The 23,456-nt window shown below is 44.1% G+C and overlaps 1 protein-coding gene and 1 long non-coding RNA gene across 2 annotated transcripts; both read left to right on the top strand.

Moving 5' to 3' along the window:
* The first annotated feature begins 13,160 nt into the window (after window positions 1-13,160).
* Window positions 13,161-17,907, top strand: LOC137351466 (zona pellucida sperm-binding protein 4-like). The gene is made up of 8 exons (XM_068015916.1): window positions 13,161-13,389; window positions 13,922-14,030; window positions 14,582-14,758; window positions 15,601-15,748; window positions 15,867-15,939; window positions 16,742-16,852; window positions 16,924-17,065; window positions 17,820-17,907. The coding sequence occupies exons 1-8, from the start codon at window positions 13,161-13,163 to the stop codon at window positions 17,905-17,907; spliced, it is 1,077 nt and encodes a 358-aa protein (XP_067872017.1).
* On the top strand, window positions 14,032-14,431 carry LOC137351413 (uncharacterized). The gene is made up of 3 exons (XR_010969504.1): window positions 14,032-14,100; window positions 14,173-14,270; window positions 14,350-14,431. It is a non-coding gene; the product is annotated as an uncharacterized lncRNA (long non-coding RNA).
* Window positions 17,908-23,456: the final 5,549 nt, after the last annotated feature.

Raw genomic sequence — 23,456 nt, forward strand, 5'->3', positions numbered from 1 at the left:
GATAAATCCCCTGGACCTGATGGCCTGCATCCTGGGGTTGTAATATGTATCTTACAGAGATAGTGGATGCATTAGTTTTAATCTTCCAGAATTCCCTAGATTCTAGAACAGTTCCCTTGGATCGGAAACTGGCAAATGTAAACGCCCCCGCCACCACCCCCCCCCCCCCCCCCCCCCACCACCGTGACCAAAATTAAAATAAAGAGGGGGAGAGAGAAAACAGGGAACTCTAGGCCAATTAGCCTGACATCAGTAGTAGGGAAAATGCAGGAATCCACTCGGGATGCGGTTACATGGCCTTTAAATCATATGATTAGGAAGTGTTAACACAGATTTATGAAAAGGAAACTGTGTTTGATAAAGCTCTTTGTTGAGGTTGTATCGAGAGAGTAGATGGGGATCCAGTAGATGTAATATATTTGGATTTTGTAAAAGGTATTGATAAGGTGTCGTACAAGAAATTATTACACAAAATTAGGACTCATGGGATTTGGGATAATATTAGCATGGATTGAAGATTGGTTACCAGACAGATAATACAGTAGGAATAAATGGATCTTTTCAGGTTGGTAGGCTATAACTAACTAGTCGGGCAATACAAGAATCTGTGCTTGGGACTCAGCTATGTATCATCTATATGAATGAGTTGGATGAGAGGACAGAGTGTAATCTATCCACGTTTGCTGATGAGAGTTATTTGGGAAAAGAGGCTGTAAGCAAATGAATAAGTGAGTGGACAAGAACATGGTAGATGGAAGATAATGTGGGGAAGTATGAAGTTTTCCACTTTGGAAGTAAAAATCAAAAAGCAGAAAGTTTTTAAAATGGTGAGTCCAGGAAATGTTGGTTTTCAGAGGGATCTGGGTGTTCTTGTAAACAAATCACAGAACATGTAGATACAGCAAACAATTCGGAATTGAAATGGTATGATAGCTTTTATTACCAAAGGAGTATAAGAGTAAAGAGGTCTTACAACAATTGTATAGGGCCTTGGTAAGACCACATGGAATATGGTGTAAAGTTTTGGTTTCTTCAGCTGAGGAGGAATATTCTTGCCTTGAAGGGAGTGCAACAAAGATTCACGAGACTGATTGTTGGTATGAGGGGATTGTTTTATGTGGAAAGATTGAGTACAATAGACCTATGTTCCCTCAGATTAAGAATATTAGAAGTGATCTCATTTGAAACATAATATTCTTAAGACTTGACAGGGTAAATACTGGGAGGATCTTCCTATTGGCTGGGGAGTCTCAACAGAAGGAGTCAAGCATTTATGACTGAGATGAGGAGAAATTTCTTCATTCCAAAGGGCTGTGAATCTTTGAAATTCACTTCAACATGTATTTATACAGCATCTTTTAATATAATAAAAGATCCCAAGATGCTTCACAGGAGTGATATAAAGCATTATAAACCTCAGCTATGGATTCTGTCATTGAGTATACCCAAGACTGATCAATAGAGTTTTGGGAATTAAGGGATATGGGGATAGTGTAAGAAGGTGGAGTTGAGTTTGTTCGGCCATGATCTTATTGAATGGCAGAGCAGGCTTGAAGGGCCAAATGGCCTACTCCTGTTTCTTGTGTTCTTGTAGCAGCAAGGGTAGCCCTTGCTCTTCTAGTTACATGCTCCAAGAATTCGAGTAGATTTGCCTTTCGTAAATCCATGCTGACTCTGTTCGATTTTACCATTGTTCTCCAAGTGCTCTGCTATAAAATCTTTTGATAATGTACTCTAGAATTTTCCCCACTACCGACATCAGGCTGACTGGTCTATAATTCCCTTTTTAAATAGTGGGGTTACATTAGCTACCCTCCAATCTGTAGGAACTGTTCCAGAGTCTATAGAATCTTGGAAGATGACCACCAATGCATCCACTATTTCTAGGGCCACTTCCTTAAGTACTCTGGGATGCAGACCATCAGGCCCTGGGGATTTATCAGCCTTCAATGCCATCAATTTCCCCAATACTATTTCTCTACTAATACTGATTTCCTTCAGTTATTCTCTCTCGCCAAACCATGTGTTCCCAACATTTCTGATATGATATTTGTGTCCTCCTTTGTGAAGACAGAACCAAAGTATGCATTTAGTTGGTCAGCCATTTCTTTGTTCCCCATAATAAATTCCCCTGTTTCTGACTGTAAGGGACCTACATTTGTCTTCACTAAACTTTTTCTCTTCACATACCTGTAGAAAAATTTACAGTCAGATTTTATGTTCCCCACAAGCTTGCTCTCGTACACTATTTTCCCCTTCTTAATCAACCCCTTGGTCCTCCTTTGCTGAATTCGAAACTGCTCCCAATCCTCAGGTCTGTTGTTTCTTCTGGCGAATTTATATGCCTCTACCTTGGATATAATGCTATCTCTAATTTCCCTTTTAAGCCATGGTTTGGCTACCTTTCCCGTTTTACTTTTGCGCCAGAAAGGAATAAAGATTTGCTGCAGTTCATCCATGCGCTCTTTAAATGTTTGCCATTGCCTATCCACCAGCATCCCTTTAAGTATCGTTTCCAATCCGTCATGGCCAACTCGCGCCTCATACCTTCGTAGTTTCCTTAACTAAGATTCAGGATCCTAGTCTCAGAATCAACTATGTCACTCTTCATCTTGATAAAGAATTCTATCATAATATGGGTGCTTATCGCCAAGGGGTCTCACACAACTAGATTGTCAATTATTCCTCTCTCATTACACAATACCCAGTGTAGGACGGCCTGTTCTCTAGTTGGTTCCTCAATGTATTGGTCCAGAAAACTATCCCGTATACACTCCAAGAATGATTCATCTACGGTATTGTGACTAATTTGATTTGCCCAATCTATATGCAGGTTAAAGTCACCCAGAATTACAGATGTTCCTTTATCGCATACGTCTCCATTTTCCTGTTTAATTCCATTCCCAACATCATCACTGCAGTTTGGGGGTCCATATACAACCCCCACTAACGTTTTTTGCCCCTTAGTGTTTCTCAGCTCTACCCATAGAGATTCCACATCGTCAGAGCTAATATCTTTCCTCACTATTGCATTAATTTCCTCTTTAACCAGCAATGGAATTCCACCGCCTTTTGCTTTTTGTCTGTCCTTCCTAAATACTGAATACTCCTGGATGTTCATTTCCCACTATTTTTCACTGTGGCCCTGTTTGATTCTGGCCCTTGATTTCTCTGCCTATCACTTTTCTTATCCCCCTTCTTGTCTTTGATCCCCCCTCCTCTGACTCCTTGCAAAGGTTCCCATCCCCGGCCAGTTTAGTTTAAACCTTCCCCAACCACTCTAGAAAATACTCCCCCTAGGCATCAGTCACGGTCCTGCCAGTGTAAATGGACATTTAATGACAATTTTCCATGACTGACAATCAACTCCTCTGCCCCAGAAAGTGAACAATTAAATGTGGAGTCTCATTCCTTCAGAATGTGAATTGTTCCAGATGTTAAAAATGTCTTTGCCTCTCTCACTTTTATCTTTTTATCTTAGATGAATAGAGTCATTTACGGCACAGAAAGAGGCCATTTGGTCCATTGTGTCCATGCCAGCACTCCATGGAGCTATGCAGTCAGTCCCACTCTCTGGCTCAATCCCCGTAGCCCTGCAAGTCTATTTCTCTCAGGTGGCCACCCGACTTCCTCTTGATGTCATTGATCGTCTCCACTTCCACCACCCTTGGGGGCAACGAGTTCCTGGTCATTCCCACCTGCTGTGTAAAAAAAGTGCTTCCTGATATTCCCCCTGCATCTTTTGCGCGGAACTTTCAATCTGTGTCCCCAAATCCTTGTACCATTTGTTAATGGGAACAGTTTTTCCTTGTCTAACTTATCTTAGCCTGTCATAATCTTGTACACTTCTATTGAATCTCCCCTCAATCTTCCTTGTTCTAAAGAAAACAAACTGAGCTTTTCCAACCAAATCTTGCAACTATAATCCTCCATCGCTGGACCCATTCTGGTAAATCTCCTCTGCACCCTCTCAAGGACCCTCACATCCTTCCTGAAGTGTGGTGACCAGAACTGGGGCCTAACCAAATCTATGCACATGCACTCATGGGTTCCTCTATTCCTGCACACTCTCTAGAACTGTGTCATTAAGTATATAATCTTGCATTAAGACATAACCTAGGCTGGCAGGATCTCTCTCAACATTCCCCACACCACTATGCCCCCTCTTCAGTTCAGTCAGGCATGCACACAGTCTCCTGTATTCTATAATGTTCATATTTTGTATCAATTAATTTATTTTTGGCTGAGCTACATTCACCAATTTGCAAATGCCAGTTATAAATCAGAAGGATCGAAGGGATGGATGGGAGGTCACATTGAAAGAACAAAGTTGCTGCGAGGGTGATTTCTTAATGGACTGATTTGTTGTCCATCTATTTGATGTCTAGTCAGGTGAACAAACCTTCCCCCATTATTTACATCCATGAAGGGGCAGAGGAGCAAAGGGATTTTTTTATAGCGGAGAGGTGAGTTGTAGATTCACAAATCATCGTAGCAACACAAGCTAACAAGACCAAAAAACACAGGGGTAAATTTCTCGACTAAAATTGAAAAGCAGAAATGTATTTTGGTGCATTGATCTGTTGTCACAAAAAGGATGGAGACACTGTCGAAGTTTTAAAAAATCACAAGGATGAGAGCAGAACTGTTGAAATTATCTCGGAAATAGTCTGGTGCTCTTTTCCTCTAGAAAAGACAATATTGAGGGTTTCAACAGAGTTGGCATATTTCCACTTGTACAGAAAGCACTGGGTGTTTGTAGTTTAGCTGTGACGTCTGCAAATCTTTGGGCCTCCTTATCTCGAGAGACAATGGATACGCGCCTGGAGGTGGTCAGTGGTTTGTGAAGCAGCGCCTGGAGTGGCTATAAAGGCCAATTCTGGAGTGACAGGCTCTTCCACAGGTGCTGCAGAGAAATTTGTTTGTTGGGGCTGTTGCACAGTTGGCTCTCCCCTTGCGCCTCTGTCTTTTTTCCTGCCAACTACTAAGTCTCTTCGACTCGCCACAATTTAGCCCTGTCTTTATGGCTGCCCGCCAGCTCTGGCGAATGCTGGCAACTGACTCCCACGACTTGTGATCAATGTCACACGATTTCATGTCGCGTTTGCAGACGTCTTTATAACGGAGACATGGACGTCTGCAAATAATTGCTGTTTAAAAGGCAAGCATGACATTTTGGTGTCAAGAATGGTTCAGGGATGAGTTTTTGCTGTGGGGTGGGGCGATGTTAAAGAGATATTCAACTAAAAATATGTTCAACCCATTGCATGTTGTTCCATGGCGGGTGTGGGGAACTAACACATAACAATCTGGTATATCCACTGTGTCAGTCATAGTGAAGCTAAAGGCCATGTTGCTCATTAATAACTTGATTTTAGCATTAAATGCTGCTTGCTCAATGCAAGAAAATCAAGAGAAATTAAAGATTGATCGATACAAAGGAAGAGACTTATAAAGTTGCCAAAAAGCGTAGTAAGCCTGAGGATTGGGAGCATTATAGAATTCAGCAAAGGGGGACCAAGAAACTGATAAAAAATAGAATATGACAGTAAACTAGTGAGAAACATAAAAACGGACTGTAAAAGCTTCCATAGGTACGTAAGAAGGAAATGTTTGTCTGAGACAAATGTGGGCCCATTACAGGCAGAGACAGGAGAATTTATAATGGGGAATAAAGGAAATGACAGAAAAAACTAATCAAGTACTTTGTGTCTGTCTTCAAGGAGGAAGATAGGAATAACAGAGAAGCAAGGGATCAACTAGAATGGGGAACTGAAAGAAAGTAGTGTTAGTAAAAAAGTAGTACTGGAGAAATTAATGAGACTGAAAGTTGATAAATGCCCTGGACCTGATGATCTACATCCCAGAGTGTTGAAGGATGTGTCTGTAGAGATAGTGAGTGTACTGGTGATCATCTTCCAAAATTCAATAAGATTCTGGAACGGTTCCTGCAGATTGGAAGGTAGCAAATGTAATCCCACTATTTAAGAAAGGAGGGAGAGAAAATTGGGAACTACAGGCCTGTTAGCCTGACATCAGTAGAAGCAAAAATGCTAGAATCTATTATAAAGGATGTGATAACTGGACACTTCGAAAATAATGGTAGGATTGGGCAGTGTCAACATGGATTTATGAAAAGGAAATCATATTTGAGTTTTTTTGAGAATGGAACTAGCAAAATAGATGGGTGGGGGGTGTGTGTGGGGGGGAACCAGTGGATGTGGTGTATTTGGATTTTCAGAAGGCTTTTGATAATATCCCTCACAGGAGGTTCGTAAGCAAAATTAGGACACGTGCAATTGGGAGTAGTATCCTGGCATGGATTGAGAAGTGGTTAACCGACAGAAAACAGAGTAAGAATAAACAGGTCATTCTCAGGATGGTAAGCTGTTACTAATGGGGCACTGCAAGGATGAGTGCTTGGGCCCCAGCTCTATCAATGATTTGGATGTGGGGACCAAATGTAATATTTCCAAGTTTGCTGATGACAAAACTAGGTAGGAATGTGAGTTGTGAGGAGGTTGCAAAAGGCTTCCAGGGGATTTAGACAGGCTAAGTGAGTTGACAAGAACATGGCAGATGGAATATAATGTGGAAAAATGTGAAGTTATCCATCCACCAAGGTAGGAAAAACAGAAATGGTGAGAGATTGGGAAATGTTGATGTCCAAAGGGACCTGGGTGTCCTTGTTCATAAATCACTGAAAGCTAGCATGCAGGTGCAGCAAACAATTAAGAAGGTAAATGATAGCGTTTGACGAAGTACTACATAAAAGGCTCATGGAATGGGAGGGTCAATGACAGCTTGGATAAAAATTTAGTTTTAAGGACAGAAAACTGTGAGTGGTTAATAGTTGTTTTTCAGACTGAAGGATGGCCGACAGTGGTGTTACCTAAGGTTCAGTGCTAGGACCATTTTTCTTTTATATATATGTGACTTGGATATTTCACAATTTGCCAATGATACCAAATTTGGAGGTGTGGCAAACAGTTCGGATGATACCAAATGACTGCAACAGGACATAGATAGTCCAGCAGAATGGGCAGACAAGTGGCAGATGCAATTTAGTACAGAGAAGTGTGATGTGATACATTTTGGGAGAAGGGATAGAGAGAGGCAATATATACTTAATGGCACAGTTTTAAAGAATGTGCAGGGACAGCGTGACCTGGGGGTTCATGTGCATAGATCTTTTAAGGTGGCAGGATATATTGAGAGAGTGGTTAGCAAAGCATTTGGGATTTTGGACTTCATAAATCGAGATAATGAGTACAAAAGCAGGGAAGTTATGCTGAACCTTTATGAATTTACCAAATTCAAGGTCAAATTTTACAAATTTCCCAGTCATGGCATTTTAAGAATCATGAATTTCACAATTTCACATATTTAAACCATAAATTTCATGGTGAGGCAACAAACCATGAAAATTATCTATTTAACACAAAAACAACAAGGGACCTTTCTGATTTCAAATGGCATTTATTGTATACTCAAAAACTATTGTGAAAGGCTGACTGTAAATAGGTCACATTCTTTGCTCACAGGCTTCCAAATACTTTCACTCGGTGTGCCGCGGTAATTGTCGTGGGCATTTTTGCTTTGTTCATTCTGGCATTCTCACTATCTGCTAACACTTGAGACTGCTACTCTCAAAACTGCACTGGGAGCCCTCCCTCATCTACCAATCAGCAAGCTGAGCCTTGTGCCAATCAAAAAACATGTGATATTCTCAACATGCCCAGCAATCAGTGAGGTGAGCCTTGTGTCAATCAATAAAATGTGTGAAACTCACAAAATGGCTGATTTCACAGACAATCCAAGATTTCACAGAGGACCTGAGATTTCTTGGTCCATGACACATGGTAGGGCCCTATTTATGAAGCTCTGGTTAGGTCACAATTACAGTATTGCATCCAGTTCTGATCACCACACTTTAGGAAGGATGTGAAGGTCCTTGACAGGGTGCAGAGGAGATTTACCAGAATTATTCCAGGGATGAGGGAATTTAGTTACAAAGTTAGGTTGGAGAAGCTGGAGATTGAGAGAAGATCTGATAGTGGTATACAAGATTGTGACAGGTTTACTTATGGAAGGCAAAGATAAGCTATTCCCATTAGCTGAAGGTACAAGGATTAGGGTACACTGATTTAAGGTTTTGGCCAAGATATGCAGGAGGATTGGTAATGTCCTGAACTCATTGCCTAGGAGGGTGGTGGAAATGGAGATGATCAATGATTTCAAAAGGAAATTGGATCGGCACTTGGAGGAAATAAACTTACAGAGCAATGCAGATAGAGCGGGTGAATGGGACTGACCAGATTGCTCTACAGGAGGAGTGTCCAACGTTTTCAAGTGGGGGCCACATTACAATTTTTGTCTTGAATAGGGGGCTGGTGAGACAATTTCTGAAAAATAAAGGCATTAAAAATGTATCTGACTATTAATCAAAACAACGACAAATATGCATTTTTGTGAAAAAGCTTTAAATGCGAAGACTAATTTCTCTTTACTATGTTAGACACTGATTTAATGAGATACCTGGCACTTTTTTTTATTTGCACAAGTAGTCAGTGTTTGCCCGCACACTTCTTGTAGCGATGTGGCGTATTCCTGATAGATGTCCATTTTATCACTGTCTCTCCCTCCTCTCGCTGTGTCTGTCTCTTGTTCCCACCCTCTCTGTGTCCCCACCCTCTCTGTGTCCCCTCCCTCTCTGTGTCCCTTCCCTCTCTGTGTCCCACCCCCGTGTCACCCCCCCATTCTGTGTCGTCCCCCCATGTCGTCGTCCCTCTCTGTGTCGTTCCCCTCTCTGTGTCATTCACCCTCTCTGTATTGATTCCTCCCCTCTGTGTCATTCCCCCCTATGTGTGTCAACCCTCTTCTCTGTCCCCCTTCCTCTGTGTGTCCCCCCTTCCTTTCTGTGTGTCCCCCTTCCTCTCTGTGTGTCCCCCCTTCCTCTCTGTGTGTCCCCCCAACCTCTCTCTTTGTCCCCCCTTCTCTCTCTTTGTCCCCCATCTCTCTCTCTGTCCCCCATCTCTCTCTCTGTCCCCCCTCTCTCTCTCTTTGTCCCCGCTCTCACTCTCTGTCCCTGCTCTCTCCCTCTCCCCCCCCCCAACTCTCTGTCTCCCTCTCACTCTGCCCCTTCTCTCTCTCTCCCTCTCTCTGTCCCCCTCTCTCTCCCTTCCCTCTCCCTCTGTCCCCTTCTCCTTCTGTCCCCCTCTCTGTGTTCCCCTCTTACACTTTCTGTTCCCCTCTTTAACTCTCTGTTCCCCTATTTCACTCTCTGTTCCCCTCTTTCACTGTCTGTTCCCCTTTCTCACTCTCTGTTCCCCTTTCTCACTCTCTGTTCCCCTTGCTCACTCTCTGTTCCCCTTGCTCTCTCTCTGCTCCCTCTCTCTCTTTGCCCCTCTCACTCTCTCAGAACCACCTTTCTCTTTCTGCGCCCTCTCTCTCTTTCTGCACTCTCTCTGTCCCCCTCTCTCTTGGCCCCCTCTCTGTCTGCCTCCTCTCTCTGTCTTTCTGACCCCTCTCTCTCTTTCTTCCCCACGCTCTCTCTATCCCCCTCTCTCTCTGCCTCTCTCTCTCTATGGCTCCTCTCTCTTCCCTTTTATCTCACTGCCTCCCCTCTCTCTGCTCCCTCTCGCTCTGCCACCTCTCTTTCTCTCTGCCCCTCTCCCTGTCCCTTTCTGTCTCCCTGTCCTCTCTCTTTCTCTCTGACCATTGCTGGGAGTGGGAACAGTGGCTTCCGAACCTTGGACAGATTCGGGGTTTCCGGCAGGTTCCGACTTTTTTTAAAAAGCTCACTGAAAAAAAAAAAAATCTGTCCGACTTTCGGAAAGTACTTTTCCCGCTCCCAGCATCTGTCAGCTGTGAATATGGAAAGGTCTGTTAATGAACTTTCGATAAAGATCTGAGGTAAGAAATCCCAATTCAGCTGTGAAACTGACAGTGCAATTTTGTTTTAAACTGGTCTGGTTGGAAAGTAGATGCCAATGGGAAATTTCTCATCACAGACATGTTGCCGACACCTGGCGAGGTTGAGGAACGGCCCGGTACAGTTTACATCCACAGGCCTGATGGAACCCTTTGGCAGGCCGGATCCTGGCCCATGGGCAATATGTTGGACAATCCTGATCGACAGAGACCCGGCATGGACCTGATGGACTGAAGGACCTCCTTCTGTGCTGTAATGACTCAATGAGAAAATAATCAAAAATGCTAATGGAGTGCTGGCCCCCAGAGAACTAGAATACAAGGGTAGAAGTCATGTTACAACGATACAAAGGATTGGTTAGGACACACTCTGTGTAGTTCTGGGCACCACACTTTAGGAAGGATGTAGTGGCCTTGGACAGAGTGCAGTGCAGATTAACTACAATGATAGCTGGACACCAAGGGTTAAGCTACAAGGAGAGTTTAAACAATCTAATGTATTCTCTGGAATTTGGAAGGTTAAGGAATGATTTGATCAAAGTTTTCAAGATATTAAAGGGAACAGACAGGGTAGATAAAGAGAAACTATTTCCACTAGTAGCGAAGCCTAGGACTAGGGGGCATAGTAAAAAAATTGGAACCAGACTTTTCAGCAGTGAAATTAGGAAACACTTCCACACACAATGGGTGGTCGAAGTTTGGAACTCTCTTCCGCAAATGACAATTGATGCTAGATGAATTATTAATTTTAAAACTAAGATTGATAAATTTTTCTTAGCCAAAGGTCTGAAGAGATATGGTGTAAAGGAACGTATATAGTTAGTTCACAGATCAGCAATGATCTCATTAAATGGTGGAAGAGGCTCGAGGGGCTAAATGACTGAACAGGAACTCCTGTTCATACAACACTGAAAATTTACAGCACAGAAGGAGGCCATTCAGCTCATCATGTCTGTGATAGCTGTAAAAGAGATATCCAGCCTAATCCTACTTTCTAGTTTTTTGTCCATTACCCTGGAGGTCAAGGCACTTCAAGTGCATATCCAAGTATTTTTAAATGCTATGAGGGTTTTCTGCCTCTGTCACCTTTTCAGACAGTGAGATCCAAAAGCTTCAAATTTCTCCTCAAATCCCCTCTAATCCTTCCACCAGTGACCTTAAATCTATGCCCCCTGGTAATTGACCTCTCTGCTAATGGAAATAGGTGCTTCCTATCCACTCTATCTAGGCCCCTCATAATTTTATACAACCCAATTAAATCTCCCCTCAGCCTCCTCTGTTCCAATGAAAACAATCTCATTCTATCTAAATTTTCCTCATGGCTAAAATTCTCCAGTCCTGGCAACATCCTTGTAAATCTCCTCTGTATCCTCTCTCATGCAATAACATCCTTCCTGTAATACAGTGATGAGAACTTCATGCAATAATCCAGCTGTGGGCCGGAATTTTACTTTGGGCGGGATGCCCTGCCCACCGACTGAAAAGTTGGTGGTGAGCCCACCTCCACCAGGCCTGGGGAGCCTGGCTGGGATTTTTTGGTCTCCAGGCTCTTAATCGGTCTTGGGCAGGACTTCCACCTCCTTGAGGCAGGAAGTCCTGCCTAATGGAGCTGCTGGCCAATCAGTGGGCTGGGAGCTCTTAGGCCGAGCAGAACCACCAGGAGCAGTGGCCACTGCTGGGACTACACCCAGCCTTCTGAGGGAACAGGAAGCAATGCCTGGGAAAGGAGGTAGGTTTTTAGGGCCCCGCCAGGGATAATCAGTCAGGCCCCGGTGAGGCAAGGGTGGGGGCGGGGGATGGCAGGGGGATTGTTGTGTATTGCGGGCAGTTGGGGTAACCCTCAGTGGGGCACAGTGTGCCCAATCAGGTGGGAAATCCCCCCCCCCCACCCATACGGCAAGAAGGCCATCTGGTTTTACCAGTGGGGTTCTTGGGGGCTTTGCCATCCGGCTACAAAGGGGAAAATACCCGTGGCAGAGGGAGGAGGCTGTGAAGTGCCAGTTAATTGGCCATTTAAGGTCCTTGGTTGGCCTGGGGTAGGCGGACCTCTTCTCGCCGCCTCCCCGTGTAACATTACAGCGGGAGTGGGAAGGGTCGGGAATGCTCCCCCCCACCACCAGCCCATTCGTTGGACAGCTGTAAAATTCCTGCCATGGTCTAACTCATGTTTCATACAGTTCTAGCAAAACTTCCCTGTTTTTATACTCCATGCCTCAGCCAATAAAGGAAAGTATCCCATGTGCTGCCTTCTACGACTTTCAGGGATCTGTGGACATGCACTCCAAGGTCCCTCTATTCCTCTACACTTTTCAGTAACTACCATTTATTGTGTATTCCCTTGCCTTGTTTTTCCTCCCCCAATGCATTACCTTACACTTCTCCAGATATCAACGAATATGGGGACCTTGAGAGGAAGCCAAGGAGGATCATCCATTTGGCACTTTTGACTGAAGACATTTGCAAACCTGTCAGCCTTGTCTCTTGCGTTGATGTGCTGGGCATCATTGCTGAGGATGGGAATGTTTTGCGAGGCCTCTCCTCCTGTTAGTTGCTTGGCTGACCACCACCATGCTCGACTGGATCTGATAGAACTTTGATGCATTGATTGTACGGCCACATAGCTGTGTCTACACCTTGCTGCAGGGAACCCTGTGTGCTAGATTCATCAGGTTTGTACATCATCCAACAGTGTTCCTGCACTGCTCTTGGCTCACTCTTGTACAACTGCATTGAAGCAGGGTTATTATTCACCTGGCTTGCTGGGAGTGAGGGCCATGAGGTTACATATTGTGATGCTATACAATTCTGCTGCTGCTGATGGACTGCAGCACTTCATAATGTCCACTTTTGGAGAAGAGATCTGTTCTTAGTCTCTCTTGCTTAGCCTAGTGATGGGGCCACATTACACAATGGAGATTGCTGGTGACCTTTTGTATCTGTCTACACTTTACATTCAAATTCTGCAGCGAGGCTCCAAATATAACTTTCTGATGTGAGAGCAGAGGTGTTGAGTGCAATGGGTCCGAGGGTCAGTTGCTAAGATGTCATTTGGAGCAGGAATCTCAGACTGAGCCTTGGGAACCAGTGGATACAGGCTGACAGAGAGAGCTTATTAAACATGCAGAATACTTTCCCGAGTAACCCGTGGAACAGGAAGCCGCCTCCAATTCCCGGCTATAAAACGGGCTGGTGTTGGGAGAAATGATTATGCTGCTTCAGTAACCGGGATGGGACGTTGGATGGTTTGTCGTTCTCTCTGCTTCTTGGCCGGGCTCTCCTTGCTGTCAGCCCAGCCGCTCCTCCCCGGGGATGATGTTTGTGTCACAGAGGCAGACTGGAGGTTTGAGTGTGGTCACCCCGGGATTAGCAGCAGTGACTGCACCAGCCAGGGCTGCTGCTTTGATCCGCGGAGCTCCGCTGTCCATCCCTGTTTCTACAGCCTGAGAAACAGCCCAGGTAACAAACCCTCTCCCCGATTCCAGAGGCAATACTTGTAGGGAGAGAGGAGGAGAAACTAACTTGATCAGGAAATAGTCCACAGATTTGTCATTGTGTGATGGAGTGATGGGAAATGGCTATTCGACATCTGAGACTTCAAATCTTTAATACCTATTACTGAAATGTTCATGTTCACTATCTTTCACCTGGTGAACATGCAGAACTTCCTTTCTTAAAATGGGCTAATTGAGTTCTGTACTAACTCTTTCTCAGTTTCTCCTGTCTGAATGATGCTAAGTGAGCAGGTTTTCCTCTTCAGTTTTTAATTGCTGGGTTTATACAATCACATTTCCTCTTGGACTCTGAATAATGCCTCTTGGAAGCCTGGACACAATACATTGGCTTCCCACCATCCACTTAGGATGTTTCTTCCTCGGAGGTTGGTCGAACATGTTTGTCCCTTTCTGAGGAGTCCGTGTTGGTGTTTATTTATCTGGACACCAGTTTACTGGTTGATGCATTTGGATTGTATTTCTTTCCTCTTTTGCAGTGTGCACAGCAGATGGTCAGTTCCTCCTAGTGATCTCCAGGAACCTGACCCGTCCTGCCCTCAACCTGTCATCCCTGTATGTGAAAGATGGACAAGCAGCTGAGTGCAGGCCTAAACTAACCACTGCCCAGCTTGTGACCTTCCACTTCCCAATTACCTCCTGTGGTTTGATCAAGTGGGTGAGTATTGAAGATCTAGTATTCTCCAGATGAATGAAGCAGCTCCCTATTTAAACCCTCTCCTCATTGCAGGAGGAGAATGGGACCTTGGTGTATGAAACTGATGTCTTGGGCAAGAGGATGATTCAGACTGGGAAACTGGGCTCAATAACCCGGGACAGCACCTTCAGGTAGGAGGATGGTGAGAGGAGTTGGGGTTGGAGGGAAGTGTTACTGAATGAAGCTGGACCTTCTTGTGTCTCTCTGCAGCCTGCATGTCCAGTGCAAGTACAAAGGGAGGCAAGAGACTGGCTTACAAATCAATGTCACAGTTTACACAGCTCCTCCACCACCTCCAGCTTCTGAAGATGGGATTCTGAAATTGGAACTGCGAATTGCAGAAGGTATAACCACCCAGGGTAATGGTGATAGGAAGCACTAGGAAGGTATCCATGCAGGGTGTGACTGGTTCTTGTATCTGCTTTTCAGGTGGTAACTACAGATCCTGGTATGTGGATAGTGAGTACCCCATTCAGAGGTTCCTCCAGGACCCAGTGTTTGTAGAAGTACGTGTGCAGGATCGCATTGACCCAATGATTGTGCTGAAGTTGCGTGACTGCTGGGCAACTCCTGTCCCAGACCCACTCCATGAGGTGCAATGGAGTCTACTGGTGGATGGGTAAGGAGTCTGAATGGAAAGGGCTGATGGTTTTGAGTTCCTAGTAAATGGCAGTGTTCCATTGAGCCTGTAGTAACTGGAGCAATGTGACTAGACTTCTTCCTTCCCCTCACTCCATAGTCATATAACCTGTTTGGCCCAATCTTCAAGAAGGAATATATGTAATACACCAACTGTCCCAGTCAGGAACTAGTTGAGTTCAGCCAGTGACTTGCTCACTATTCCCTCTTGGAAACTGGGAAGCAAATAGCTAATGTCCAGTCTATTCCAACTCTGAAGCTAAATTCATACTTCAGTGTAGTACTCAACCACTCCATTAAGGGCTGTACTGCATGTCTACCAGGCCACTTTCAAGTCTACATTACTCAGGAACGAATGAATAAATAAATACCACTTAATCTGATCGTTCTCCCATTGTATGGAGGACTAAAATTGGGTCTAGTGCACTCAATGCTGTCTAAGCAATGATTTGTACAGTGCCAGATGGTGTCCTTTTTTCACTTGTAGTGAATAATTCCATTAATAGAATCAATACTGATTTTAGTCAAGTTTCTTTACATTGGCCACAAACCTTTTTTTCTCCTCATTCAGTTTTGTTCTGCAATAGCTTTTACACTTTCAAGAGCAAATAATCTGACCTAGTTTTGGAGCATTGGGATACACTAACTGGAAACTTGTAGGCTGGGGTGGATATAGATGGTAATTGTCCTTTCCCATTTAAGGAATGTAATAGTTTGAACTCTAACCCTTGTCACCAGTACAAAAAATCCAATTGGAGGTTGTTGTATCAATGTATGAAATACCTCTTCCTGCTCCCAATGACTGACCCTCCTGTATTGCAGGTGTCCCTATGTGGGTGATGACTACCAGACTCTCCTACACACAGTGGATGTGTTTTCTGGCTTGAAATTTCCAACCCATCACAAGCGGTTTGAAGTGAAGACTTTTGTTTTCCTGCATGAAGATTCTGAACAGCCTCTCTCTGGAAAGGTAAGCAAACTGCAGGAAGGAGTCTAAACCAATGAAACTCTTTCCTGGCTCCTCCTGTACAACAGATAGCTCCTCTATCTACATGAATCTTTCCCTAAAATAACTTTTTCTCTTCCAGGTTTACTTGCACTGCAGTGCTGAAGTTTGCTCTCCCTCTGCCCTTGATGACTGTACAGCCAAATGTGGCCCAAGTGAGTTCTTAACAGACCCTCCCGCTGAACCAGGATTACCCTCTGCTCCAGAATCTTTTTAATTAGAGCAAAACTAATTTCTTAAAGGAATATCTGATTAGTGCCCTGCAACTGGAGGATTATTTCTCTATCCCTCCCAGTATAAACAAACTCTCCCTCAATGGGAAGGACTCTTCTCTATGAATGAGACAACTCTTAATCTTGAGCCTGACACCAGTCCTGCAAACATAGGCCTGGATTTTGTGGTCAAAATAAAACAGGGGGTGCTTGCCACTGACCTGAAGAGCTTCAGTCATGTTCTCCATCTAAGCAGCCACTCCATTTTCAGACAGCCAACCAGAAAATAAAAGCCTAATTGAAGTTCTTGAAAGAGCAAAATAATGATTGGGACAAACAAATGGTGAAGGTAAAAGCTGCAATAGAATCAAATTTTAAATTCTCTTTAACTTTAATTCTAGCGAGCAATAACACAACATTCCATCGCCTTCAAGGTAAGTTTCAGTTGGTTATTACTCAAATTGCAACTCTTACACCTTCATATTTAATGAGGCTTCACTTTGGTAACAGCAGGATAATGGAAAAGGAAAATCTCACCATATCAATTAATTGTACTGATATGTTGCTGAGTCTGTGACCAGTCTGCACTGAGTGCTTGACTGCAATTTCAGGATTTCCTCATCTGCACATGCATGAAGCCTTTTTGTTTTGTTGAGGGGTAAAGATTTGCTGTCAAACCTTGTGAAGGTTTTTCTTGATTATGATCCCTGAGTTGGATCAGAACTAACAATTTTTCTTGCAATAGAGAGACGCAGGAGTACAAATGACCACGAGGGAACATTGGTGAGTGCTCCTGGTCCCATCATTTTCCTGGAAGATGAAAGTGCTCTGTCTCAGAAGCTACATGAAGTAAATGGTAAGTAGAATCTCTTCAATCTGTTACCTGTGAATTCTCTCCGATCTATAATGTCTTCTATCTCTCAATAGATGCTGCTGGGTCTCATTGGGCTCTGCGTGGAGCAGCCATTGGCTTCATGATGGTGTCTCTGTCCCTGCTGGTGGTGATGGCTGCAATGTACAGAATGAAGGAGCCAAGAGCTGTTGCTTCCAAATGTAGTGAAATTGAACTGTAAACCCTGAACAGAAATAAAGCTACTGGACAGAAATGTGCCTCTTTGGGTGTTGCTGTGAACCATGAAATACCTAGTAGCAGAAGTCCAAGTGTATTGAGATGAAATCCAATTGCCGATGGGAGGGACAAGGTGGAAATTGAAGCCATATTGTCACATGTGCAGCTGCTGGATTAGACAGTTGCTATGTCTAGTTGAATGTGACATTTTCTCCAACCTGTGCTTTTCTCAGCTGACTGAAGTTGCTTTCTGAAATCCTCTTTCTTTTGAACAATTTCCTGACTAGTTAGTACCCACCAATGGGTCTAGTAGCTTTTTTTTTATTTTGCAGATTGCACTTTGGTTTGATTTTTGGTGACTTGATTTGTTTTCTGAAGCCAAAATGCAGCAGAGGATAACTATCACTCCTCTTAAAATTGATCCACCACAAAGGCTGCATTAATGCTGCATTGGTGAGAAGTGTCACCTATTGGTAAAATGCAGTGGAGTATTTAACTTTCTAAATTAGTGATGTGGGTCTTTCTCTTTTTCCCCCCCCCCCCCCCCCCCGCCACCCCCAGGAAGAACAGTTAAGTGAATTTGTAACTAAGCCAAGCATATAATTTAGTTCAAATCTAGACAATAAAATTAACTAATATATTAAATGTTGATTCCTTATCAGGTTTTGATACAAGAGTGCTCCTCTTTTTTTTAATAGACGAACCAGAGCAGTTTAAAGTTTTTAAATGTCATGAAATAATTCCAACTTTATAGGAATGGCAGAGCAAGTGGACTGCTGCACGTGAGCATTGTGAACCCAGACAATGTCTGCATCTTGGAACTTCAGCTCAGTTTACATTAACAATTGAGGTGCAGGCATCATCCCATCTGGGAAGGGGAAAGTTATCTGGGCATTTGGATATAGAAGGTAATTTCATAAAATCATTATTGCACAGAAGGAGACCCATTCAGCATACTGTGGCTCTGATATTCAATTAGTCCCAGTCCCCTGCCCCCATCCCCTTGCAAACCACGTGGGATAGGTAGTGGTTGGGGACAGAGCATGTGACTGCAAGTAAAGGGTATCCAAGATTGCTGGAGGCGTTTCAGCTTTTACCCCTATCCAACAGGCACCAGGTTCTTTCTGCTGGAGTGGGAGAGCAAACTGACAGTGGTGCAGGAGACTATTGAAGTAAAGGAGTGAAAAGGAATGTAGTAGATGGTATCAGTACTTTTGGATGCAGAGAACAGTATAGTCAGAAGTCAAAGGTTCTCTGCCTGTCTGGTGCCAGGTTTAAGGACATCACCTCATGGCTGGGGAAGATTGTGTTATGGCCCAAGTAGAAATCAAACTCCTGGTGGACGTGAGTTTGAGGAGTTGGGATTGAAACTAAAATGACAAACAAGTAATCTCTGGATTCTAATCTGAGCCATGTGCAAATTGACATAGGGAACAATTTAGCAGGTTAAATGGATGGGTTAAAATGGTATGGAAGACAGGGGTTTTAGCTTGTAGGGCAGTGGTAGTAGTATGAGGGGAGGCTCCATTTAAATCCGACAAGGAGCAGTGTCTCGTGAATTGAAGAGTTATTGGGGGAGTGGGGGGATTGTTAGAGGGAGAAAACTGGAGGATTTTGGGGAAAGTTAAACTGTGCTTTTTTTTAAAAAAAAAAGCAAGAGAAATGTTGTGGCTGCAGAGCTGAGAGTCAGGAAGGGCCAGAGCTTAACAAAGGTAATGGGACACTATCTATAGCAGTGACTAAAGCCCAGGTAAGGATCCCAGGTTCAGTTATGAGCCATGGCCAACTGCAGAACTGGTGAATTTTCAGTGGTGATGGTGGAAGAGACAACCGGTGGTGGATCCTTCAGGAAGAGGACTTGTTTCCTTTAAAGCATATGAGGAAGGCAAAAGGAAACCACCTTGTACTTCCCACCAAACCAACCACCCGCCACCACCACTCCCACCCATTGTTTATTTATCAGGAAGCTTAATAAATGGGAGGTTCTTACAAGCAACTGAAGAGGAACATGCAGGAGTGAGGCATAGAGAAATGCAGTGAGGACCTGCCCTTGGGCACATCACTACTACAGTGAATAAGATTATATTTGGGGAAAATAGAAAAGCTAAAGGCACCATATCTTCCTGAAGCATTTGCAACAAAATAGATCACAGCACTGAGAAATTAATGGGCTTGATTTGCTATTAGAGACATGGGGCTAAACTTTCCCACTTTGGATCTTTTTCTGGACATTGGGATCATTTTCAGGTTGTGAATAACAGGCCTTTCTTATTCTTTCATGGGATGTCAACATCACTGGTGAGGCCGGTGTTTATTACCCATCCCTAATTGCCCTTGGGAAAGTGGTGGTGATCTGCCTTCTTGAACTGCTGCAGTCCATGTGAGGTAGGTACACCCACAGTGCTGTTAGGAAGGGAGCACCAGGTTTTTGACCCAGCGACAGTGATACAACTGCAAGTCAGGATGGTGCGTGACTTGAAGGGGAATTTGCAGGTGATTGTGTTCCCATGCATCTGCTGTCCTTGTCCTCCTAGGTGGTAGAGGTCATGGGTTTGGAAGGTGCCAAGTTGAATTGCTGCTGTGCGTCATGTAGATGGTACACATTGCTGCCATTGTGCATGTGTGATGGAGTGAGTGGATACTGAAGGTGGTGGATGGGTGTCAATCAATTGGGCTGATTTGTCCTGAATGATGTCAAACTTCTCGAGTGTTGCTGGAGTGTCACACTCATTCAGGCAAGTGGAAGGTATTCCATCACACTCTTGATTTGTGACTTCTAGATGCTGGAAAGGCTTTGGGGAGTGCTGAGGCTAGGTACGTGCTGCAGAATTCCCAGCCTCTAACCTGCTCTTGTAGCCATAGTTTTAATATGGCTGGTCCCGTTCAGTTTCTGGTCAATGATAACCCCCAGGATGTTGGTAGTGGGGGATTCAGCAATGGTAATGCCATTGAATGTCAAGGAGAGATTGTTAGATTCTCTTGTTGGAGATGGTCATTGTTGGGCACTTGTTTGACATGTATGTTACTTGCCACTTATTCAGCCCAAGCCTAAATGTTGTCCAGGACTTTATACGGGGATCGGGCTGGGGAGTGGGACTGAATGCATAGCTCCATGGAGTGCCAGCACAGACTCAATGGGCTGAATGGCCTCCTTCTGAGCCAAAAAAATGACTGACTCACTGTGGGCATGGACTGCTTCAGTTATGGATAGTATTAGATCCAAAGAGGAGGCATATAAAATTGCCAAAAAAGCAGCAAGTCTGAGGATTGGGAGCAGTTTAGAATTCAGCAAAGGAGGACAAAAAGGTTGATTAAGCAGGGAAAATAGAGTGAGAGTAAACTTGCAGGGAACATAAAAACTGACTGTAAAAGCTTCTATAAATATGTGAAGAGAAAAAGATTAGTGAAGACAAACGTAGGTCCCTTACAGTCAGAAACGGGGGAAATTATAATTGAGAACAAAGAATGGCAAAATAATTAAACACATACTTTGGTTCTGCCTTCACAAAGGAGGACTCAAATAACCTCCCAGAAATGTTAGGGAACCAGAGATCTAATGAGAAGGAGGAACTGAGGGAAATCAGTATTTGTTAAAAAAAAGATAGTGCTTGGGAAATTTATGGGGTTCAAGGCTGACAAAACGGGATTGGACAAAGTCAGCATAGGTTTACAAAAGGGAAATCGTGCTTAACAAATCTACTGGAGGTGTTTTGAGGATGTAACTAACAGAATACATAAGGGAGAACCAGTGGATGTGGTGTAATTGGATTTTCAGAAGGCTTTTGATAAGGTCTCAAATAACAGGTTAGTGTGCAAAATTAAAGCACATGTGTTTGGGAGTAATATACTGGCATGGATTGAAAATTGGTTGACAGACAGGAAACAGAGTAGGAATAAATGGTTTTTTTTCCGGGTGGCATGCAGTGACTAGTGGGATACCGCAGGGGTCAGTGCTTGGGCCCCAAGCTATTCGCAATATATATGAATGACTGGGTTGCGGGAACTAAATGTAATATTTCCAAGATGCAGATGACATAAAGCTGGGGGGTAATGTGAGCCGTGAGGAGGATGCAAAGAGGCTCCAATGTGATTTGGACAAGTTGGGTGGGTGGGCAAATGCATAGCAGATGCAGTATAATGTGGATAAATGTGAGGTTATCCACTTTGGTTGTAAAAACAGAAAGGCAGATTATTATCTGGTGATTAGATTGGGAATGGGGGAGGTGCAAGGAGACCTGGGTGTCCTTGTCCACCAGTCGCTGACAGCAAGCATTCAGGTGCAACAGGCAGTTAGGAAGACGAATTGTATGTTGACCATCATTGCAATAGGATTTGAGTACAGGAGCAAGGATGTCTTTCGACAGGTATACAGGGCCTTGGTGAGACCACATCTGGAGTATTGTGTGCAGATTTGGTCTCCTTATCTGAGGAAGGATGTTCTTGCCATGGAGGGAGTGCAAAGAATATTTACTAGGCTGATTCCTGGCATAGCAGGATTGAGTATGAGGAGGGATTGGGTCGACAAGGCCTATATTCACTAGAGTTTAGAGGAATCAGAGGGGATTCCGTTGAAACCTATAAAATTCTAACAAGACTAGACAGGCATGATGCAGGGAGAATGTCCCCGAAATCTGGGGAGACCCGAACCATGGGTCAGGATATGGGGTATGCCATTTAGAACTGAGAGGAGGAGACATTTCTTCACTCAGAGGGTGGTGAACCTGTGGAATTCCCTACCGCAGAAGGCAGTGGAGGCCAAGTAATTAAATATATTCAAGAAGGAGATAGATATATTTCTTAATGCCAAAGGGATCAAGGGATATGGGGAGAAACCGGGAACAGGGTATTGAATTAGACTATCATCCATGATCTTTTTTGAATGGCGGAGCAGGGCCGAATAGCCAACTCCTGTTCCTATTTTCTATAATATCCGAGGAGTCGCGAACGGCACTGAACACTGTGAACATCAGCAAACATCCCCACTTGTGCCTTTATGATGGAGGGAAGTCATTGATGAAGCAGCTGAACATGGTTGGGCCCAGGACACTACCCTGAAGAACTCCTGCAGTGATGTTCTGGAGCTGAGATGATTGACCTCCCACAACCACAATCATGTTTTTTTGCGCTAGGTATGACTGCAACCAGCGGAGAGTTTTCCCCCTGATTCCCATTGACTTCAGTTTTGCTAGGGTTCCTTGAAGCTATACGCGGACAAATGCTGCCTTGATGTCAAGGGCAGTCACTCTCACCTCACCTCTTGAATTCAGTTCTTTTGTCTATGTTTGGACTAAGGCTGTATTGAGGTCAGGAGCTGAGTGGCCCTAACAGAACCCAAACTGAGTATCAGTGAGCAGGTTATTGCTAAGCAAGTGCTGCTTGATAGCACTGTCGATGACCCCTTCCATCACTTTGCTGATTGAGAGTAGACTGATGTGGCGGTAATTAGCAGGATTGGATTTGTCCTGCTTTTTGTGGACAGGACATACCTGGGCAATTTTCCACATTGCCGGTTCGATGCCAGTGTTGTAGCTGTACTGGAACAGCTCGGTTAGGGGTACAGCTAGTTTTGGAGCACAAGCCTTCAGTACTAAAACTGAGATATTTTGAGAGCCCCAAGCCTTTGCAGTATCCAGTGCCTTCAGCCATTTCTTGATATCATGTGAAGTGAATCAGATTGGCATCTGTGATGCTGGGGACCTCAGGAGAAGGCCGAGATGGACCATCCACTCGGCACCTCTGGCTGAAGACAGTTGCAAATGCTTCAGCCTTTTCTTTTGCACTGACGAGCTGGGCACCCCCATCATTGAGGATGGGGAGATTTGTGTCGTCTCCTTCTCCAGTTAGTTGTTTAATTGTCCACCACTATTCACGATTGGATGTGGCAGGACTGCAGAGCTTTGATTTGATCTGTTGGTTGTGGGATCTCATAGCTCTGTCTAACACATACTGTTTCCACTGTTAAACATGCATGTAGTCCTGTGTTGTAGCTTCATCAGGATGGCATCTCAATTTTAGATATGCCTGGTACTGCTCCTGGCATGCTGTGCTGAACTCCTTATTAAACCAGGGTTGATCCCCCGGCTTGATGGTAATGGTAGAATGGGGGATATACCGAGCCATGAGGTTACAGATTGTGGCTGAATATATACATCTGCTGCTGATGGTCCACAGCGCCTCATGGATGCCCAGTTTTGAGATGCTAGATCTGTTCTGAATCTGACCCATTTAGCACAGTGATAGTGCCAGAGAACACAATGCAGGGTATCCTCAGTGTGACGTCTGGTCTTCGTCTTCATGAAGACTGTACAGTGGTTACTCCTACCAATACTGTCATCGACAGTTGCATCTGTGATAGGTAGATTGGTGAGGACGAGTTCAAGAAAGACCTCTT

Source organism: Heterodontus francisci, chromosome 36 (assembly GCF_036365525.1).
Source record: "Heterodontus francisci isolate sHetFra1 chromosome 36, sHetFra1.hap1, whole genome shotgun sequence".
Taxonomy (NCBI): domain Eukaryota; kingdom Metazoa; phylum Chordata; class Chondrichthyes; order Heterodontiformes; family Heterodontidae; genus Heterodontus; species Heterodontus francisci.